General features: G+C 39.3%; 1 protein-coding gene across 1 annotated transcript in view; it reads left to right on the plus strand.

The window, feature by feature from the left end:
• LOC113038411 (A disintegrin and metalloproteinase with thrombospondin motifs 2-like) overlaps positions 1-20,952 on the plus strand; it is an 85,343-nt gene that overhangs the window by 22,022 nt on the left and 42,369 nt on the right. Inside the window, exon 3 of the mRNA XM_026195784.1 lies at positions 19,564-19,732. Within this exon, the coding sequence (XP_026051569.1) occupies positions 19,564-19,732 (169 nt within the window). The remainder of the gene's footprint in view (positions 1-19,563; positions 19,733-20,952) is intronic.

The following is a 20,952-nucleotide window of genomic DNA, read 5'->3' on the forward strand; positions in this document are numbered from 1 at the left end:
AGAAAGACCCGACCGAAAAAGTTTAAATTGCGTGTTTTCCCTCCATTTTGTTTTCCGTTTTTTCACAGCCTTTTCTTTCCGTAGTGTGTCGATGGATCCCCTCCTTCGCACCGAATTCCTCCTCCTCCTGCTGGAGCAGGAAGGACGTTCTCTTGAGGACCATACCAGACTGTTTCTTCTGCTAGCTAATGCCACCAGCTACCCGGACCATGCGCTCTGCTCCTTCTATAACGCCAGCCTGAACTCCAAGTGCAGAGCGTTGTCGTCCGAAGATGGTCCTCAGGAGGAATTCGCCGCATTCGTGGAGTGCACTCTGGTGAGAAATGGGTCACCTCTCACTGTCTGCCCCATGGAGGATCTCGCCAGGTCCACTCTGGACCCAGAGCCCAGTCCACCATCTCCACACGGTACGGAGCATAAGCCCAAGCCCACCGATGATTGAGAGCCAGAGAGCAACCCGTCAGACCAGGTGCGAGAGCCGGCGACACTGCCCACCACGAGGGAGCGAAATGTAGAGTGCCAAATGGGTCAAAATGAGGTGGAGGATCGTACAGACTGGGAATCTGAACTGGAAGAAGAACTGCCCCCTCTCCTCTCTCCTACGTCTCAGCTGGTCCCGTCCAGCCCTCCTTCGTCCTTGGTTTCCTCGTCCAGTCTGGAGGGGGTTTTCAATTTACCAATGCCAGTTCCCCAGTTAAGCCCAGGACGGGCTCCTGCCCCCCAGTTAAGCCCAGGACGGGCTCCTGCCCCCCAGTTAAGCCCAGGACGGGCTCCTGCCCCCCAGTTAAGCCAGGACGGGCTCCTGAACCCCAGTTAAGCCCAGGAAGGGTTCCAGCCCCAGAGTTCGCTCCAGTGCCTGCTCCTTAGAAATTCCCACCCTCCCACCCGCTCCTGTCTCCTCCTCCGCTGTCGCCTGGCAGCCCCTCTGCTCGCCCTCAGCCTACCATCATTGTGGTGTGAGCTCAGTGGGACTGCCATCCTCCAGCGCCGCCTTGGTCAGCGTCTCCCTCACCTCCGCCTCCAGCTTCTGAAGCCTGGACTCCGCCTCGTCCCGTTGACCCGTCGGCTCCACCATGGCTCCTAGCTCCTCCCTCTCCGCCGTGGCCCAGCAGTCCACAAGCTCTGCCTGGCTCCCTCGTCCCTCCGGCTCCGCCTTGGTCTGGCGTCGTCCATCCAGTGCCTCGGGACTCCACTCCTCCGGCTTCGCCACATCCCTTCGTCCCTCCAGCTCCGTCAGGCTCCTTCATCCCCTCGGCTCCACCTCAGTCCTCTGTCACTCTGGCTCCACCGTGGCCTTCCGGATCCACATCACTGCGTCAGTCACCAGAGCCATTAGTTCCGCCTAAAACCTCTGGCTCCTCCCCATCACCCTGGCTCTTCGGCTCTCCATCTCCGCCTCGGGCTCCTCCTCCACTTGCTCCGTTGCCGTGGGTCGAGCCCCTGGAGTCGCCGGCCATTCCTCCTCCATGGCTCCTCCCACCGTCAGCTCCACCATGGTCCGTTATGGCTGTGGCCTGGGTCCTGCTGGGCACCTCCTGCTCCAGATCCCTCCTGTCTCCTCCCTGGCTCCTCCCTCTGACATCTGGGTCCCTGCCTGCTGGCCCCCTCCTGGGAGTCTGTCCTCCACCGGAACCTCCTCCCAAGTTCCCACCCACGCCTCCCTCTGTTGTTTCTACGGTGCGAGGATGCACCTACCGGGAGGGGGGGGGATAATGTTACACCCCTGGACTCATTTAGTGTATTTTTGCCCCTGTGACCCAGTTTCTGTCTCCCGTCTTTGGTTTGATTAGTTCCCAGGTGTGTCTATTTTATTCCCCATGTGTTCCATGTCCCTGTTAATTTAGTCATTCCATCCACCTGTGTTTCCCCAACTATCCCATGTACTTAAGCCTTGTCCTTTCAGTTCAGTTGGGTCGGGTCTACAAACCACTTACGTGTGTCTTCCTTTGTGTTCCATGTTGGATATCCCCTGTGTTGGATATAATAAAGCCTTATTTCATTTATCCTCGACTCCGTGTTCCTTCCGGCAGCGTAATGTAACAGTAGCAACAATGTCGTTTTTAAAATACAGTACTGTGCAAAAGTCTTATGGAAAAGAAAAAAATTGTATTTTCATCCCCAAAAAAGGGTTTTAAGCCAGTTACTTATATCTTATGCTGTAATGTGTCCATAGGAAATATCAGTTTGCCATTAATTTTAACAATAATCTAGTGCGATTTTGAATGCACAAGCAGTTTGACAATGGCAAAATTAATGTTTGGAAATGAAACTGATATTTTCTACTGACACACTACTGCAAAATACATAAATAACTGTCCGAACACCATTCTTTTAAGTGAAAATACTAACGTGCCTAAGACTTTTGCACAGTAGTGTATGTATAAAGTAAGTATGATTAAATTAAGTATATTTAAATTAGTGAAATTAAAGTATGTGTACGTTCGGCTGCGGTGTGATGAGTGGTGAACAGAGCGAAAACTTTATAGTAGATGAGAAACCGACTGCTCCCTCGTGACCTTTTGTAAACTGTATTTATGACAAAGAACTGCACAGATACAGATATTCTAACAATCTATCGAAAAACACACACCTTGTGTCCTCTATCTCTGTTTGAGCTCACGCTGCTCCTCCGCGGTCTGCGGATTGAAGAGCGCACTGAAAGACGAGGAGGAGACCGGTCTGATGCCGGTTTCATATGAAATTTAAGTGGACTGACTCTGAGGCGATCGGATACCGGTTCCATACCCAACCCTACTTTTAAGAAATATATTTTTTGATAAACGAACCTAAAACTGGCTATGTCCTCAGTGGAGTGTGATGTGATTTGTGTCATGCGTAGGTGCGATGGATCGCGTACAAACCAATATGGTGTCGGAATGGTTTATGTTTATAATTTTCATCCAACCACAATCAAATTCACTCCATCCGGATGGCGCGATTTATCTGGATAGGGTTTTTTTTTTTTTTTTGAATGATGACAAGCCGGGAATGAAAACAAGCCGAAATGAAATAGCAGTAACGTAGCTATTTTTAAAATGTAAGGAGTAGAAAGTACAGATACTTGCATTAAAATGTAAGGAGTAGAAGTAAAAAGTCGGCTGAAAAATAATTACTCAAGTAAAGTATAGATACTCCAAATTTCTACTTAAGTACAGTAACGAAGTATTTGTACTTTGTTACTTGACACCTCTGCCAATAACTCACTGAGTTAAGTCACAGCCAACTTCTTCTTTTCTAGATTTTGGTCAAATGCATACAGGCTACTAAAGAAACAAAGAAACAAACAAAAATACATTAAAGTATTTTTAAGATATTTAAAAAATAATAATAATACTTATATAAGATTGTGTTTTGAGAGTGAAAAAAAAACATAAGTCATGTCTCACGTCACATTTTATTAGCAACATTACTTTCCGAAATATTTAAGGATAAAATGCCTTTAGGCTAAAGCAAAATGTTAATAAACATTCTCAAAACAGTTATAAGTTTCTCTCCAAAATAAATCATCTTAAGGTTAGGCTATAAAAACTGAAGCTGATGCCTACCTCTCTCATTCGGCACAAATCCAAATGTTTCCATATTCCCGACCTATCTGGATGCTAAAATATGATTTATTATATAGTGTTTGTACGTTCATCGACATAAAATATCATCCTTCACTATGGCTTGCAGAGTGAGTCGCGGTCACGCTGAATGCAACAAATTTTGTAAAACGTAGCAGTGTAACTTTTTTATTTGTTTCTTTAACTTTAACTTGTTTCTTGTTTCTTTATTTTATTTTGATAATGAACAGGCTTCATTATGCTCGTAAGGTCGTTCCAATGGTCATACAGAAGCAAGACATTATTCAAAGCTGTCAAGGTTTTACAAAATAATTCAAATTGTAAAGCTTTTGCAAAATAAAGAAAACTAGGGGCCCGCTCTCTGCTGTTTCGTTTTCTTTTCTGAAAACTTTGGAACATGTTACAATGAACTGTAATTTTGCTATTTTTTTATTTTGTTTCATCAATATGATTTAAGCTAAATATATTTAGTGTATATGCCTATATTGCTTTTTAAGTAATCCTATAGTTTTTCTGTTTTCTCCATTCACAGAAGTGCTTCAGGTGCATGTGATCTGTTGAATTCATCTCACACTATCCTCAGATAAACTCTAAGGGTGGTGCATTGCCATTGCGACTTAAGGCGGGCATACACTGTGTGATTTCTGTGGGATTTCGGCAAGGTACGAACTCACACTGTATGGGTAGATCGCATGTGATGTAAAGCCAAAGCTCACGATTTCTGTGCGCTCACTGTACGGTCCGATCGTCGAGTTGCGATTTGACTGCTCACACTATACGTGAGGAATCAACCGAATCAACATGTAGGATCCCTCAGAACCCGGATGTTTGTGGCTGTTTCAGAATAAACATGCTTTCCCGGGATAAACGCACTGCTTTGGTGATATGCGCAATTCTGTGTGCAGAAACGTCTGGAAAAAAAAGGTGTCGGTGTATCTAGACACGCAGGTGGCTGGGAAGACGTGGCCAATATGGTCAATTCATTTTGCAACGCGAACTGGAGGTAAGCAGGCGTTTTTTCCCCTCTTTTATTTTTTATTTTTCTTTGCCACAACTCCACAAGTTATCCCTCCATCACTTCAGTCCACACTACATGCCGTGTCAGGTGTCACCATGGTTAAGTTTATGGTATCATGCACACGCAGTGAGGGAAACGCAGAAAATCGGTTCGTAGCCCTGCTTCAATAGTGCGATACCTCACGAGAGGCGACCAAAATTTCTGACATGTCAGAAATCCATCCGACCAACAGGGAGAGGCTTATCGCCTCTCGGTTCCCCTTGTACACTGCACAAACACTGCATGACAAATGACGCACGAAAATGCTGAAATTCGGCCCGACCCAAAAAGAGTCGCACGAGTCAGAATTCGGCTCAAAATCGGATGAAAATCGCACAGTGTATGCCCGGCCTATGATGAGTTCACAGCTGAGAGGACATTTCACTCGTTGGCTTCAGCATCACATTTGCATATTCCGTACTACTGGAATTCGTGATTGGTTAACAGCTAATTTTAAATATTAAATGGAACGATAAAATAACATTATTAACAGGTTAATGGCCATTTCAAATTTCCGATTCTGTTCAAAAATAAAATTTGATTTCGTTTCTGTTTCTGGTTCTGTTCCTGACAAAATTTTGTTCGTTTCCAGTTTTCGTTTTCGTTCATGTTCCTTTAACCGGTTCAGAGCCCTGGATTAAGGGAATATTTCAACCAAATATTTATTTATTTATGTATTGCATAAATTGTATGAACTGTTGTAGATATGAAAATTAAATTAAATTAGAAATTTCAACACAAAGTAATATATATTCAAAAAAAAATTATGTAAATATTGAACATGGTGCTAATCAATAAAAATGGCAGGTGAAAATACATTTTGTGAGTCAAGATTTTTTATTTCTATTTCTTTATTGCTACAAATAAACTGGTGGTAACACTTTATTTTAAGATCCAATTCTTGCTATTAACAAACCATTAACTATGAATTTTGCCTCATTAAACTCTTAAATTGCTGCTTATTAATATAGTTAGTAAGGTATTTGTTAAATGTTGTTACTGGGTAGGATTAGGGATGTAGAATATGGTCATGTAAAATTTGTGCTTTATACATCGTTAAAAAAACATAAAAAATTAAAAACATTACCAATTACCCTGTACATTACGAATCCTCACTGCACTGAAGTTCCGCTCCTTGTGTATCATGACTGAGGAGAGTCTGGGAATTTAGAAACATAAAAAATCCCTCAAGATCCATAAGGAAAATAGTACAAAGTAAACTGTCTGTTGAAGCATTGCCAAAGTCTTGAATCTACAAGGTACAGGATGTGTTTATAGTTTTGCACCTTTTAGCCACAACATATCACGTGTGTGAGAAAGCATGCAAAACTAATGGTGCGTCACCCCATTTTTGCTTTCATTATGGACAGAAAAACTGAAATTGCATTGTGGCATTATGTAAAATATTTGGAAATTTCCATGTGAAAACAAGGCTTAGAAAAACCTTTTGGATTTCCAGTAAGGAGTGTTTTTTTAACTTAAAGCCAAAAACACACACAAAACTTAGTTATACCATGAAGCCAGTGGGAAGTCATTGAAAGCACTGAAGCCCAATTTCCTTCTTAATACCCTGAAATATGACATCAACTTTAGACGTATTTTATTTTGAGTTTTGCTTGGCTTTTGATTTAATGGATCTGAGTGAATGAAATGTAAAGGCTTTAACTTGTTTTAACTGTGTAAATGCAAGTGTGAGGTGCGTGTATCAGTTTTTCCTTTTGTTTAAGAAAGAGAAAGGGAAAAGACAATGAATTCTTGGCAGCTGATGATGTGGAGAAGAGCCTGTAACATGAGATCATGGCGTCAGTTTAACCATAGGCCCATTGATAGTAAAGGTTTCCAGTGAGAGCTGACACCGAAAAGTTTAGAAAATAACAGTACTGTGTGAAAAAGGAAGCTTTTATTTTTAAATAAGTTATTAGCTATTTGGCTAGACGTCCTAATTCTCTTAGGGAAGCAATGCTGGAATTAAAAGTTCAGATTTTTGAGACTCAATGATTTTGGTTTGTCCAGACCTCTGACAGGAAAAAATGTGTGCGGGTGTGTGAGGTCTGGCTTGATTCATATACAGCATGTGTGTGCACATGTGTGTAAATACTTTCCAGTACTTAGCATCCACCGTCATTGCTTCATCTCATCAACATTCCTACTAAACTCTTTGCCATAATTGGGGAATTCTGGCTCTTTTTTTTCATCATCTGTCATTCTTTAATAGATCCAAAACCAAAAATCTGTGAAGTCGTCCAGAGTTTTTCCTCTGTCAGTTGTTTAGAGAGGAGAAGAGACGTCTGTATGAAATACAGGCCAGCCATTGGACAGGCTGTGGAAAAGCAGTAGGTTTGGCTCGGGGAACGTGGTTGTCTTTGCCCGGCTCAGAAGATAAATGATCAGAAGGAACATGTAAGGCTGTGTTTCTTTCTGTGGAATTTGCTATTCCACTTCACTGTGTGTCTGATCATGCACACTCAGGTTTCTGCTTTTAATTCATGATTCAATAATCCTTAAGTAATCTGACCTGGATCATTGGACTGGCACAATTTACCAAATGGGAAACAGACTAAAATTCACACAACAGATGCAAGGTGACAGCATTTATTTATTTTGAATAAAGGAATAGTTTACTTCAAATAAAAAAAAAATTCTGTCATTCAAAGCCTGTATGACTTTCTTACTTTTAAAAAGAAAAAAAAGTAAAATATGATAGATTTTTCATTTTTGGGAGAACTTTAGACATCGTTATTTTTATTTTTTTTCAGATAATATTAATGATTTTTTACGATTTCTTAATTGATCGTTGTTGTATATACAGCGGTTGGACAAAATGATGGGAACACCCAGTATAATAGGGATCAGTTAAAGTTGTGTAGAGAAAAACAAACATTGCGGTTATCTTTTATTATTTTGTTGTCTATACTCACTGAGTTTTATATCAGTAGTATAAGTTGTGTTTGGCAGTGTTTAGTACAAGCAGCCTTGAAATTGGTGACTTAACCTTAACAGCCCAATTGTTCTTTATGACTATGATTGTGTCCACACAAAGCATGGCAAGACTTCATCAGCAAAGAAGAACGTTTGTAAAAAAAAAAAAAAAAAGAACCTCAAGTGAATGATAGGGACCATTAAACACTAAGAAGGACTGTGGCACAGAACTACTACTGCACAATGACAGCAAATCTCAATATTCACCTTGAAGACACTGTTTCCATAAAAAACTTACCAGAAAGAACTTTACAAAGCCAACATCCATGAAAGAGCTGCAATTTCCAAAACTTTAATCAAAGACACTAGTGCTAAAATGAAAGAAGTAGAAAAATAGTGTCATGATTATAAAACCTGAACAATTGGAGCACCAGTTTAAACATCTGGCCATTTCAATCAACTGAATGTGACCCCTTTGAAGGCGTCATCAGATGCTACATGCACTTTTACAAGTAGTTTGGACTGAAATGTGATAAAATGATAAAAAAAATGATAAAAATCCACCCAGTGTTTTTTTTTTCCCCTGCTAAAATCTTTACCCCTTTCTCAAATCGAGCAAATCTCAGATTGTCACACAGACAGGCCCCTCCCACGATAGTTTGATTGACAGTAGCATTTCAGCGCAGACTGGACTGGCATCTTACCTTAGAGTGTCATCAGTCCACCATTGTTTCACCGCCGGATTAGATGTAGACAAGAATGACTCCTAAGTGATTGAGGTGTTTTGTTGTTTGATGTAATTATTATTAACTCCCGACATCTGAGCCGCTGAAGACGGAGTGGATTACATCTGTTTCTGAAGAAAATGAGCCCCCGATCTACATAAATGCATCTGTCTTCGCTCAAATGTTTTGTGGTCCAGAATAATTTACAGAAAAAGTGAGTAAAAGGTTTTTAATGAATCTTTGCAAATTTCCTTTCCTAAAAATGGGCTAATTGGCAAGTTTCACAATGAATGCAAAGTAAACAGTCCCCCAGAGAGCGGCTTAGAAGAAAGGGGCGGGGTCAGCAGAGCTCATGAACATTTAAAGGAAAATGCTACAAAACACCTTGCTCTGAAAAGAGCTGTTTTTTACATTGAGACATTTTAACTATGTTACAGAACATCAACTTGTGGAAAATGGACATCCGATGACCCCTTTAAGATATTAGATCTCAAAATGATTGCCATATTCAGTATAGATAAAGGATAAAGATCACAGGCATGCACAATTGGCTGTGTTGTCCCAACAAAAACACACATGAGGAAAGCTCATCATCAATGATCGTAAGTCTTCAGTTGCATAAACACACTCAAAGACCTGATATGTGCCTTGGGTTTGCTTAAAACGAAATGAATGAAAACACTGCAAATGTTCTGTGTGAATGAAAACACGAGTCACTGCTTTGTACGGCAGATCTTCTTACAGTTCTTAGTGAAGCAATCTTGTTTAAAAACAAGGTTAATATCCCATTTTCTTATAACCAGGTTCTGGTTGGAAACCATCCAAATCCGATCATGATTGAAACCTAAACCTTAGCTGCTCTTCTTTCTCCCAAGGCTAGTATTGAATAACAGTCATCAGGAACTACAGAAAAACTGCTATCATCTGGGATCAAGAAGAGCAGAAGCATACACCGCTGGTCTTCTATGTACTATACTCCATGACTGACAGTGTAGTTCATCATAGGCAGAGGTGTCAAGTAACGAAGTACAAATACTTCGTTACTGTACTTAAGTAGAAATTTGGGGTATCTATACTTTACTTGAGTAATTATTTTTCAGCCGACTTTTTACTTCTACTCCTTACATTTTCACGCAAGTATCTGTACTTTCTACTCCTTACATTTAAAAAAATAGCTTCGTTACTGCTATTTCATACCAGATTGTTATCGTTCAGAGAGAGAGAAAGAAAAAAAAACCCTATCCAGATAAATCGCGCCATCAGGATGGAGTGAATTTGATTGTGGTTGGATGAGAAGTATACATATACCATTCCGACACCCTATTGGTCCATACGCGATCCATCACACCTGCACATGACACAAGTCACATCACACTGCATAGACAGTTTTGGGTTCGTTTATCAAAAAATATATTTCTTAAAAGTAGTTTGGAACCAGTAGTATCCGATCGCCTCAGAGTCAGTCCGCTTAAATTTCAAATGAAACCGGCGTCAGTCCGGTCTCCTCCCGTCTTTCAGCGCGCTCTTCAATCCGCGGACCGCGGTGGAGCAGCGCGAGCTCAAACAGAGACAGAGGACACAAGGTGTGTGTTTACCGATAGATTGTTAGAATATCTGTATCTCTGAAGTTCTTTGTCATAAATACAGTTTACAAAAGGTCACGATCAGTCGGTTTCTCATCTAGTGTAAAGTTTTCGCTTGTCACCGCGAATCACGAAACAGCTGTTTCCTTACACTTATTTAAATATACTTCATTTAATCATACGTACATACACTACTGTGCAAAAGTCTTAGGCAGTATTTTCACTTAAAAGAATGGTGTTCGGCCAGTTATTTATATTTTTTGCTGTAGAGTGTCAGTATAAAATATCAGTTTACAATTCCAAACATTCATTTTGCCATCGTCAAACTGCTTGTGCATTCAAAATCGCACTAGATTATTATTAAAATTAATGGCAAACTACTGTCCTACTGACACATTGCAGCAAAAGATATAAATAACTGGCTTAAAAACCTTTTTTTGTGGTGAAAACACTATTCTTTCTTTTCCATAAGACTTTTGCACAGTACTGTATTTTAAAAACGAGATTGTTGCTACTTTATAAAGAATGAGCATACAGTCATTCACAGAACTGATTTAAGATAGTGACAGACAGCACTCATCTTAACTAAATATCAGAGTGAGTGACAGAGATACAGTAGAAACATTATGTGTACTTTTGTATTAAATAATGACCCAGATTGTGAAATACATTTATTAGCCTTAGATTAAGGGAAGCACAACTTGGGAAATGAGAGCATCCAAGGTGAAAGCTATGGATTTATTTTAAATATTTGTAATGTTCTTTAATGTTATCCATAGTTTTTTTTGTAGTTCTTTTTTTTTTTTTTAAGTATCGGTTCAGGCACGTTGAGGCGCCAGTACCATTTTAAAAGTATCGAAAAGGCACTGGACCCTACTTAAAAGTTATTATTTATTTCTCACTACTGGCTCATTTGCCAAATGGGTGCTTTCTCTTCGTCCTCCACAAATTAAGCTACTGTAGGTAGTTGGGTAGTGAGACGTTTTAATAAATTATCGTTTGCGATTAATGACGCAAATGACAATGTTGTGATATCTAGGCTATAGAGCATCACAGTCCCACCCACAGCTGGTGCCGGAACTAAAAATTCAATGCAATTTCTGCATTGACATTTGGGGTATAAGCCATTAAAACGTAACCATACATGGTAGACTTAAAACCAGCTACGGCTGTACTAAGCAACAGTATATGCTCATATAAACGTAAAAAGATCATGGGGGCACTAACCTTGTTTTGATCTAAATGCCTTTTATTCGCTATGTCTTGGCTAAGTACTTCATTACCCACAATCCTGAACAATCCCACAATCCCACAGTGATGCATCTGATTGGTGGAGCTCGTATAACCATCTGGTTAAACCCCTCGAAGGTCCGTGAAGACTGAAGATCATTAATAAAAAAATAAAATAAAATAAAAACCTGTATTGCGTTTTTGCACGGTAGACTTATCAGTGCAATCATGATCTCCTTGGCTGCCATTGAGAGTTTTGCAGGGAGGTTGGTAACTTTAGTTAGCATTATCGTCCACTTTAGCTAGGCTACTGTAGCCTCCATATGAAATGAGTCATATCAAGCATTTTATAATGCCACTGTCAAAACAATATTTAGCCTAGGCATACCTTTTTGTGCATTTACTGAACATTTGTGTAATGGCAAAGACATGTGTTGACAACTGAGCAGTGATTGCAGTCAGATACAAAGCACTGCACCATTGCTGACGTTATCGTTAACCACTTTCACACACGCACACAATATAAAATACACGATGATAAAATAAAAATCAATACACAATACATATATAAAACACTATTTATTTACACGATTAATACTGAAAGAACTGCTATTACTGCACATTCACTATATAAAATAAAATTCTCTGGAGGAAAAAGTTCGCGTGAGCGGCCGTCATCAGATTTGGATGTCGCTCAAAAGGCTCGTTGCCTCGTTCGCAGTTGTGGCTTCAGTCGAATTCAATGGGGCGCCGTGGTTTATGGGATGAGTAGTTCCTGCGCTCGAAATGAAAATATGTACACAGTCTTGTACCTTTGACTTTTTTTGGATTTTGTCTTAATTTTTTCACTTGAAATGATATGTTATATGCTTATGAGTTCAGCCGTAGCTGGTTATCCTCACACATGCTCTAAAACTCTTTAGATACGGATTTTTCCGAAAGTGAATGGGAGAAATTAATGGGAAATTTACTTCCGGCACCAGAGCTCTCTCGGGCTGTGGGTGGGACTGTGAAGCTCTATATCAACTTTGTAACTCGTTACCCCCCGAACACTGGACATAGCAGATGTACCGAATACAAGAAGCTATCAGTCAAGAAGGTATCAGGATCATGAGTTATTTTTCATTTTTAGTTTTTGATTAATCACTTAGATTAATCACTCATTTTGACAGCACTATAATGTTTATTGTAAATAGCCAACCACACAAGAGTAATTGTTTCTTAGCCTGCACCAATGTTCTTGTCCATTGCCCTCACAGAGTCCTGCAGCTAAGCTTGGATGTACATTTACATTCCATTCAAGGTTATTGATGACATGCCTCTGAAGTTTGACTTTTTGCACCATAACAATACTTATTGGCAACTAGTCATCAAATCTCTAGCTCTTTAATGTATTTGCATTGTACTAAAATGAGTTCATTTTCAATGGGCATATATGTGGCTGAAACAGGTAGCCTAGTGCCTCCCAAAGTTTTCAACATGAACATTTTAATATAACATTATAGTCATTATGGCCTTTAGAAAAAAATTTTTTTGAGGAGGTGGGGTAGTGCACAATAGGCCCCTGTGGCATGGCCCAAGCTTTTGTTCTTAATGGCATTTTTTTTCCTTACATTACTTTTACTTTTATACTTTAAGTAGTTTTTTAAACCAGTACTTTTACACTTTTACTTGAGTAAAAAGCTTGAGTTGATACTTCAACTTCTACAAAAGTCTTTTTAAACCCTAGTATCTATACTTCTACTTGAGTAATGAATGCCAATACTTTTGACACCACTGATCATAGGCTACTCTTTCAAAGAGTTCTAATATTCCACACCGGTCTGTCCCTTCTCTCAAAGATGCCTCAATTATTTCCTGTTTTTATGAAGCCCCTCCCTTAGAAATATGCAATGGGCTAAGATTGGTCAGCTGGCTCAGTGTGTTGTGATTCGCTAAACTGCCTCTACAGCGTGTCTGAACATCCCGCCCCTCAAGCTCAGAATGTGCTCCAGTTGTATTGTAAACAATAAAGACCTCTATATTGCTTATCAGTTTGAGCCCGATTAAGGCGCAGAGAATATTAATGAAGAGGATTGCACAGAACCTGTGCAAGCACAGCTTAATGGTATGTTTGTTTGTTGTCGTGTCATACTTTTAGATATGCTGTTGTTTGTAAATGCTACTGCTTCTGTTAGCTTTTTAATTAAAGTTAGCTCAGTTTTATTCTGATTAAAGCTTTAATACATCACAGCAACCGTACACATCTCGATGTATGACGCTTCGCATTGCTAAGTGAAAATAAGTGTATAGATGGAAAAGTTGGTTGTAGCTGATTTGATGATCTGAATGAGAGCGAGAGAGAGAAAGAGAGAGAGAGAGAGAGAGAGAGAAATGGCGAGTAGGGCGATGCGAGGATCAGGATTGAGAACTGCTGCTTTAGAACATTGGTTTTGAAACTTGTGAATCCATTAGAATTGTTAGAAGACAGAATCACGATTCCTTTATGCACAGATTTGTATGTGCAACCCAAGTTTTCACTTCCTCTTCTCTAAAACAGCACAACATGGCCTCGACCCCTTTGTTGAGTGTTCCCGAGAACGGGGTTTATCTGGGTTTGTGACATAACAGACATGGGAAGAAGCTCGTTGTAGTGCCTTACCAGCCGTTTATATAGGCATTAAACTGACATCATTTTAAAAGATGATATCTACGTTTGCATTGAACTTTCAGAGCTGCAACTTTTGATACTGTTTATGCTTAAACAGCAACATTACACTAACTAACGTTAAAGAAGTGAAATCGCCATCAACCACCCATTTAAAGGAGTAATTCAACTATAAGGGATAGTTAATTATGGCTATTCCCTATAATGAGCTGTTCAATTTGTCATTGTCCACACTCTGACAATGTCCCAGTGATGGATTGGACAGGACAGGACAGTATGTTAAGTGTAGAAATCTGTCCGTCGTCATTAGTGTCACTGTACCCAACCACCCACATGCTTCTCTTTCATCCGATGTAACTCTTTTTTACACTATATATACAGTTTCCTAATAGCCTCCTGTGTTATGTCAGAGTTTGGCCTCTCACGGGCCTCATGCTGGAGAAGCACTGCACTGAACTTCCTCCCTGTCTCTTGGGCTCAGCTCTGATCTTTCATCTTTCATCTTTCTTTTTGTCTGTTTGGTTTTCCCTGTGTGTGAGTTACACATAAAACAATTTGTCTCGACTTCATCATTGTTAGTATGAATGTTTGTTGAATGTTAGTGACTATTGCAAGAGAAAGGAAATTATTACTATTATTTGCCTTTTAAAATACTTTATTTTTTCACTGAATGCAAATGTAATGTTGTTGGAATCCTTATAAATCGATGCATTGTGAATGCGTTAAGACATAGTAAAAAGATAAATCCAAGATGGCCAACAAGGTGAGAGAAATTACTAATGTAAATAGTAATTTCTCTATGTGCCCCCCAGAACTTTGCGCTCTGCAAGTGAACAACGCCTTGTGGTGCCATCCCAAAGAAGTTCAAAATCACTCTCACGGAACTTTTCCTGGACTGTGCCCAGCTGGTGAAATGACCTCCCAATCTCAATTCATACATCTGACTCTTTACTCATTTTCAAGAAACATCTAAAGACTCATCTTTTTCGCCTGCACTTAACCAACTAACACCAGCACTTTTCCTTTTCTTGTCTTTTTCATTGAATTAAAAAAAAAAAAAAAAAAAAAATATATATATATATATATACACACACACACCTGGCAATGCGTTCTATACTAGACTAACTGAGACTTGTCATGGCACTTGTATACTGTTGTTGTTCTCTTGTTGACCTGACTGCTTCTATTGTTCTCATTTGTAAGTCGCTTTGGATAAAAGCGTCTGCTAAATGATTAAATGTAAATGTAAATGTAAATAAACATTCATTCTATATCTGACAGTAGTATCGCTCTTGTGATTTATGAACAGGCATGAGTTGAACAAACCTCCTTGATAACATGACGATGACGAGTTAGTTTAGAATTCAGAATTTTGCAGTATGTTATATATTTATATACATAAAGGGCGTTGGCACTCAGCATCAATAGCCTCGCCATTGCACCATGGAAATCCAGAGTTCAATTAGCGGCTAGAGGACTTTTCCTGACCCCGCTTTCTCTGTCCCACATTGCTTGCTTTCTCATCTACCCTTCCTATATCAATAAAGGCAAAAAATAAATAAATAGCCAAGTGTACTTAAAACACTTTAATGACTATATTTCTTAACACACTTAAGTAAATGTTTTTGTTTTTTGCTTTGAAGTACATTTTAAATATTTTTTTGTCATGCTTTAAAGAGGTACACTTAAAACTTAACATAGAACATGTGTAAAGTACTTGATTATAATTTTAACTCTAGTGTGTTACTCAATATAACATTTAATTTCATTTTAGGTATATTACATTACAACTTTATCTCTAGCAATGTGTAATTACAAATAAGTTTAAGTGTAATTTAGTTCCCATAAATGCTTGTTAGTATATTTGACAGTACAATTGACTATAACAATATTTCAAAGATATGAGTAGTTATGTACTTACTATGTAAGAGGTATTTAAGTCCTAATTATCTAAAAAAAAAAACAAAAAAAAAAAACAACAACAACATGAAAATAACACTTAAGCGTTTTGCATTTAATATGAATGTAAGAAAAAAATAATCTATTTAATTGCATCTTGGAATTAGCATGCAATTACTTGTCCAGAATTTCCATAAGTACTCTTTTTTTTATAAAATGTATGCTAAAATGTGCTTAGTTGTAGGACAAAAGGCAGCTCAGTAGAGCTTTTGTCTTATAATATATCATAATGTTGAAGCAGGGTTTTCTCCACGCTGTGGTACTTCAGTTCAAATGAAAACTTCTAAATTGACATTGATTGTATTTTCTCCTAGGTGTGGATTGGGTGTAAATGAAAAATATTTCTCACTCTTTGAAGGGAAGACACTAATTTGCTAGGCGGCAGGACATTGAAAAAAAAAAAAACTTGCATCTTGGCTATCAATTCCTGTTAAATTTGACAACAAGAAAAGTTATGTTTGAACCAAACTAGCCACCTGGAGCCAAGAAAACTTGAAGCAATAGTGGCAATTGAATAGATACAGTGCTCATTGTTTTGTGTCTGTCTAAATCAAACAAATATCAGCTTTTTGAGCAATCACACACATATAGAGTAACCACAGAGGGTTGTGGATTTCTTATTAAACAGGGAGGTTGGCCGGTTTCCACACATTCAAGTGCACACAAACACAGATAATGCATCTGAATCTGCTCATGAACTCTCTGTTGAATATTTTGGCAGATAGATACAGTTCATATCAGCTGAAGTCTGCCTAACTAAAATCTCGCCTGATATAGAGGTCTTGGAAGAAGCTGGATGGTGCAGCTGGCCCGGCTTGTTCTGTTGGAGGTTTTGTGCTGCGTTTCTGTGCTTCAACTGTAACGAAACAGAACATTTTATTATAGATTGTTCATACGAGGCTATTAGAGTTTAACTGTGTGTGCTTGAAAGGGGCCAAAAGATAGGCATTAGCCATTGTTTTTCCATGAGGAAAGAGGGGCTTTGATTTTGATGATGGGTTCCATTTCAGATTACGGGATCTGGAGATGTCCCAAAGGACTCCAAATGGAAAGAATTAGTCGGTTGAAATGCAGACGTGGTCAATTGTCCAGTAAAAACCCAGTTGACTAGTTTTTCCAAGTAGTCACTTTAATAGGAACGACCTAATCTGATCGACGTGAATGACTCTTGTTGTCATTCAGCAGCTTTTAAAAATTTTACTTAAAAAATGATCTTGTCAGTACTGTTCAGTGTCTGAAAATATACTCCACTCTGCCTTTGTAGGGCAGTGTTTCAGTCTTGATAATTTCATTTTATCACAGAAATGACAAACTATTTTAAAGGTGCAGTCCGTAAATTGTTTGGTTAAAAATGATCCAAAATCAATATTTGAGAAGTATTTCAAGGTTGTTGTCAATGATGTGGTTATTTTAACAGTTTTCTTCATACTCTCGGTTCAACGACATTGTTAAATCAATCGATGCATCAAGAAAATGAGTGAATTGTTACACCTCTAGTGGATTGTAATCAAGAAAGGATTATGTGTTTATGAAACAAGTGAATGAAATTATGTTCCAGTTTCTGGAATATTCTGCAGATAGCCTTGGATTACACAAGATTTGTATTTTAAAGACAACTAGTTCAAAGGGAGAATAGTTTGCTTTTTGGGTTAAAATAATTTCTTAATATGAAATTCGAAATGGTATGACAATAAACGATCTTTAGATTAAATCACCATTGGTAGCATGATTTAATGTGATGCTTTAATGTTTGATGTTATTCAAATGAGTGGACAGACATCCCAGATGGTCATATACATTTTACATATTTTAACTGATATTCCAGTACTCTTTACTAAAACACTTTGATTAACACTATAAACTAGTGCTGTCAAATGATTAATCGCATCCAAAATAAAAGTTTTTGTTTACATAATATATGTGTGCGTACTGTGTATATTTACTATGCATATATAAATACACACACATGCATGTGTATATTTTGAAAATATGTACATGCATTTACATGTGTATATGTACATTTATATAAGTCATATTATTTATAAATGTATTTAATTTATAATAAAACATTTCTTCTATACATGCATGTGTGTGTATTTATATATACATAATAAATATACACAGTACACACACATATATATATAAACAAAAACGTTTATTTTGAATGTCAAAATAAAACGCAATTAATCATTTGACGGAATTAATAAAAATATTTGTACTTTTTTCCCTTACCAAAACTTGAAAACCCAAAATGTGTAACAATTACATTACAAGTTATTTTAAGTTATATTATAATAATTTTCATTTGTAATATTATTTAACAACGACCCTGATTTCTTTTTTTAAAAGCATTTAAAAAAATTACCAACCACACATTGTTTGTGTGTGTGTGTGTGTGTGTACCTGGTATTACCTATGGTATGGGGACTAAATATTCCCATACCAGTAACTTTTGTAATTTTTTGTTCAGCTAAAACCATCATACACCTATGTCCTCATAAAACTTGAAGACCATGTGTTGGTGTGTGTATCCTTTATCTTAATATCCAGTGAGATTTTGCTTCTCAAGTAAATTGATATTGTTTTAAAGATTTTTTACTGGTAAACAGAGCAAAAATACCATGCAGAGTGTATAATGTAAGAATCCTGTTATATCATGCATAGGTGCATTATCATATTCATCACTTACTTTTTTCCCAGATGTAGGATGTCTGGTAGACTCATTCAGGTCAGTAAGAAAGGAAAAGCATATTTGATCTATGGTGACATTGTCGTTTTTGTTTACAATAGAGATGAGACACAGAGTGGATTTTGGGAGAGGACGAAAGTAAATGTTGGTCTGTTTTGTTTTTACATCAGCACTTTCAGTCCACGTTGTCCACGTGCAATGGCAGCCCTTCATGCAGTGGTGTCGATTTTATGCAGCGTGCGGGCATTTCCTTCGTAATGAACCCTCGGGGGAAGCAGGAGAGAGTGAGGGAGGTGGCGGGATCGCTTGCTGTGTAATATTTCCTGGGAGAACAAGCTAAACGACTAGCTCAGCGGCCTGCACTCTGGTTTGCTGGGCTGGGCTTCAATTTTGTGATGACTGAGGGGGCTCCTGCATGACTTTAATGGCCCTGTTTGAAGTTCACATTTTATATTCCACCACATCAGAGGAGAGGTCTAACCTTGCCATCGATTGGCGCTCTCGTTCCAGCTGTCTAATTTGCTATGGAAGCAAAGGGAAAAGACCCTGTGTTCTGGCAAGGAAAAGGCAATAAATCGTAGGGACTGCAACGTGTCCTACAATCGATTAGCCCTTTGTGTCTAAAGCCTTGCAGACTCTCTCTATCTTGCTCTTATTACGTTCACAGCGCCCCTGGCAGTGGACATGGACCGTCACTCAAAGCCAACGAACCTCAACGAGACACAGCGAGAACAAAACATGAGCTGTCAAGTGTATCTGTCAGTGAGTTTGTTCACTCTGGCAGAGAGATTCATATTGATCTTCGCTCGTGGTTTGGATTCACCTCTTCGCCCTCGTAGACTATTCTCTCACTGTAGTCTTTAAACTGTATAAACAAGACGATCTCATGTTTGCTCCCTAAAAATGTTCGGAAACATTAGCGAGAGTTTGTTTATGCTTATGCCAGGCAGTGTCACAGAGTTTTAGAGATGGTCGGGCCCGAACACATGAGTTAGAAAGAGGATGGATCGATTAAGAGATCAGGTTGCCCGAGGGTTTCTTCCAATGCTGATGAAAACATGATATAGCAGGCTTACAAAAATAGCCCTCATAGCTGATTCGCTTAATGGACTCGATGTGCAAGCTTTGTGCTGTACCTACCTTTGAAAAACCTAATCTCTACTTTTTTTTTCTCTCTTTTGAACCTGTCAGGCAGGGATGATCCGTGCAGGTCAAGAAGAGTTTTTTATCGAGCCACTGGAGAGAGAAGGCGACATGACAGGAGAGGAGGAAGGAGGACCCGGCCGTCATCACATCGTCTACCGGTCCTCTGACATCAAGAAGCCGGTTGTCAATCAACCCGGTGACTTTCACCCCAGAGGTCAGATCACCTTTTTGACAGCAGCTCGTCATGGAGCGCTGATGCGAGTCCTGAACATATATTTTGTTCAGTTTCTTGTCACTGTATCAGCATACATTTCTAGTCTTCTTAGTTCTGGTTAATGCAGGTTTGGTGCTGGTCTGGTATGGGTTTTTTTTAGCCAAAGGATGCTTAATGGTTAAGTTCACTCAGCAGTAAGGATTTTTCTGCTTGCAAGGTCAGGCCAGTAGTTCAGATTTGCTTGCGTCTACATTTTGCCTGTGGGAAAATGTATTTATTCTAATAAAAGGAAAAAGAGCCAAAAAATAAATCGTAAGAAAACAAATTTTTTTTACAAACCATCTGGCAGAAAAGACAGTAATTTGTAACTAAATGTATCAGAAAACCAAATGTTTAAAGAAAGACATAAAAATGTATGGTTCGGTACTTACTTCAGTTCAGGGATCACAGTTCGATACAATTTCGGTACAACAGGGAAAACAATTTATCTACTATGCTCGGTTTCTTTTGTTAAGCATAATGAGGGCTCCAGATCCCCAGTTTTACCCAGGAAGGGCTGTGGATCTCCAGTCAGTCCCAGAGCTTGCACCAGTGTTGGCTCAAGAGTGCCCTCAAGTTCCCACTCGTCTAGAGCACCCGCCAGAGTCAGCTCCTCTGGAACGGCCATTAAGATACCTAGTTTCCCCCAATAATTTCTTTTTTGGGTGGGGGGGCATAAGCTCCCCTGATCCGCCATGGCCTCCCAGGTCCGCCATGACTTCCTGGGTACCCTGATCCACCATGGCCTCGCGTGTCCCCTGATCCGCCATGGCAGCCCAAACTGCCTGCTCCACGATGGCTCCCTGGTCCGCCCTGGAGGCTCTCCTTGTCTCCGCCCTGTCCCAGTCCCGCACCAGTCTCCAGGGTACCTGCCCCCCATCCCCGATGCACTGTCTGAGATGGGGGCAATCTGTCACAAGTATGTTACAGTTATCCTTATTTGGTCCTTCCTGTGCCTATCCTGTTCATGTGAATTCGTTCCTAGCTGTGCTTCATTAATTACTTAATTTGTCCCGTAAGGTTCGGGCAAAGATCTTCAGCTCTAACCAGCATACCAGCATGTAAAACGCAAAATATTCAGGTGAATAATCACAGAATTTTTTTTGTGAACTATTCCTTACTAATTGGACCTGAAGTAGGCTACTTGGGTAAAGTGAGGAAAGTTCTCCAGGGCTGAGTCA

Source organism: Carassius auratus, chromosome 21, assembly GCF_003368295.1.
Source record: "Carassius auratus strain Wakin chromosome 21, ASM336829v1, whole genome shotgun sequence".
NCBI lineage: Eukaryota > Metazoa > Chordata > Actinopteri > Cypriniformes > Cyprinidae > Carassius > Carassius auratus.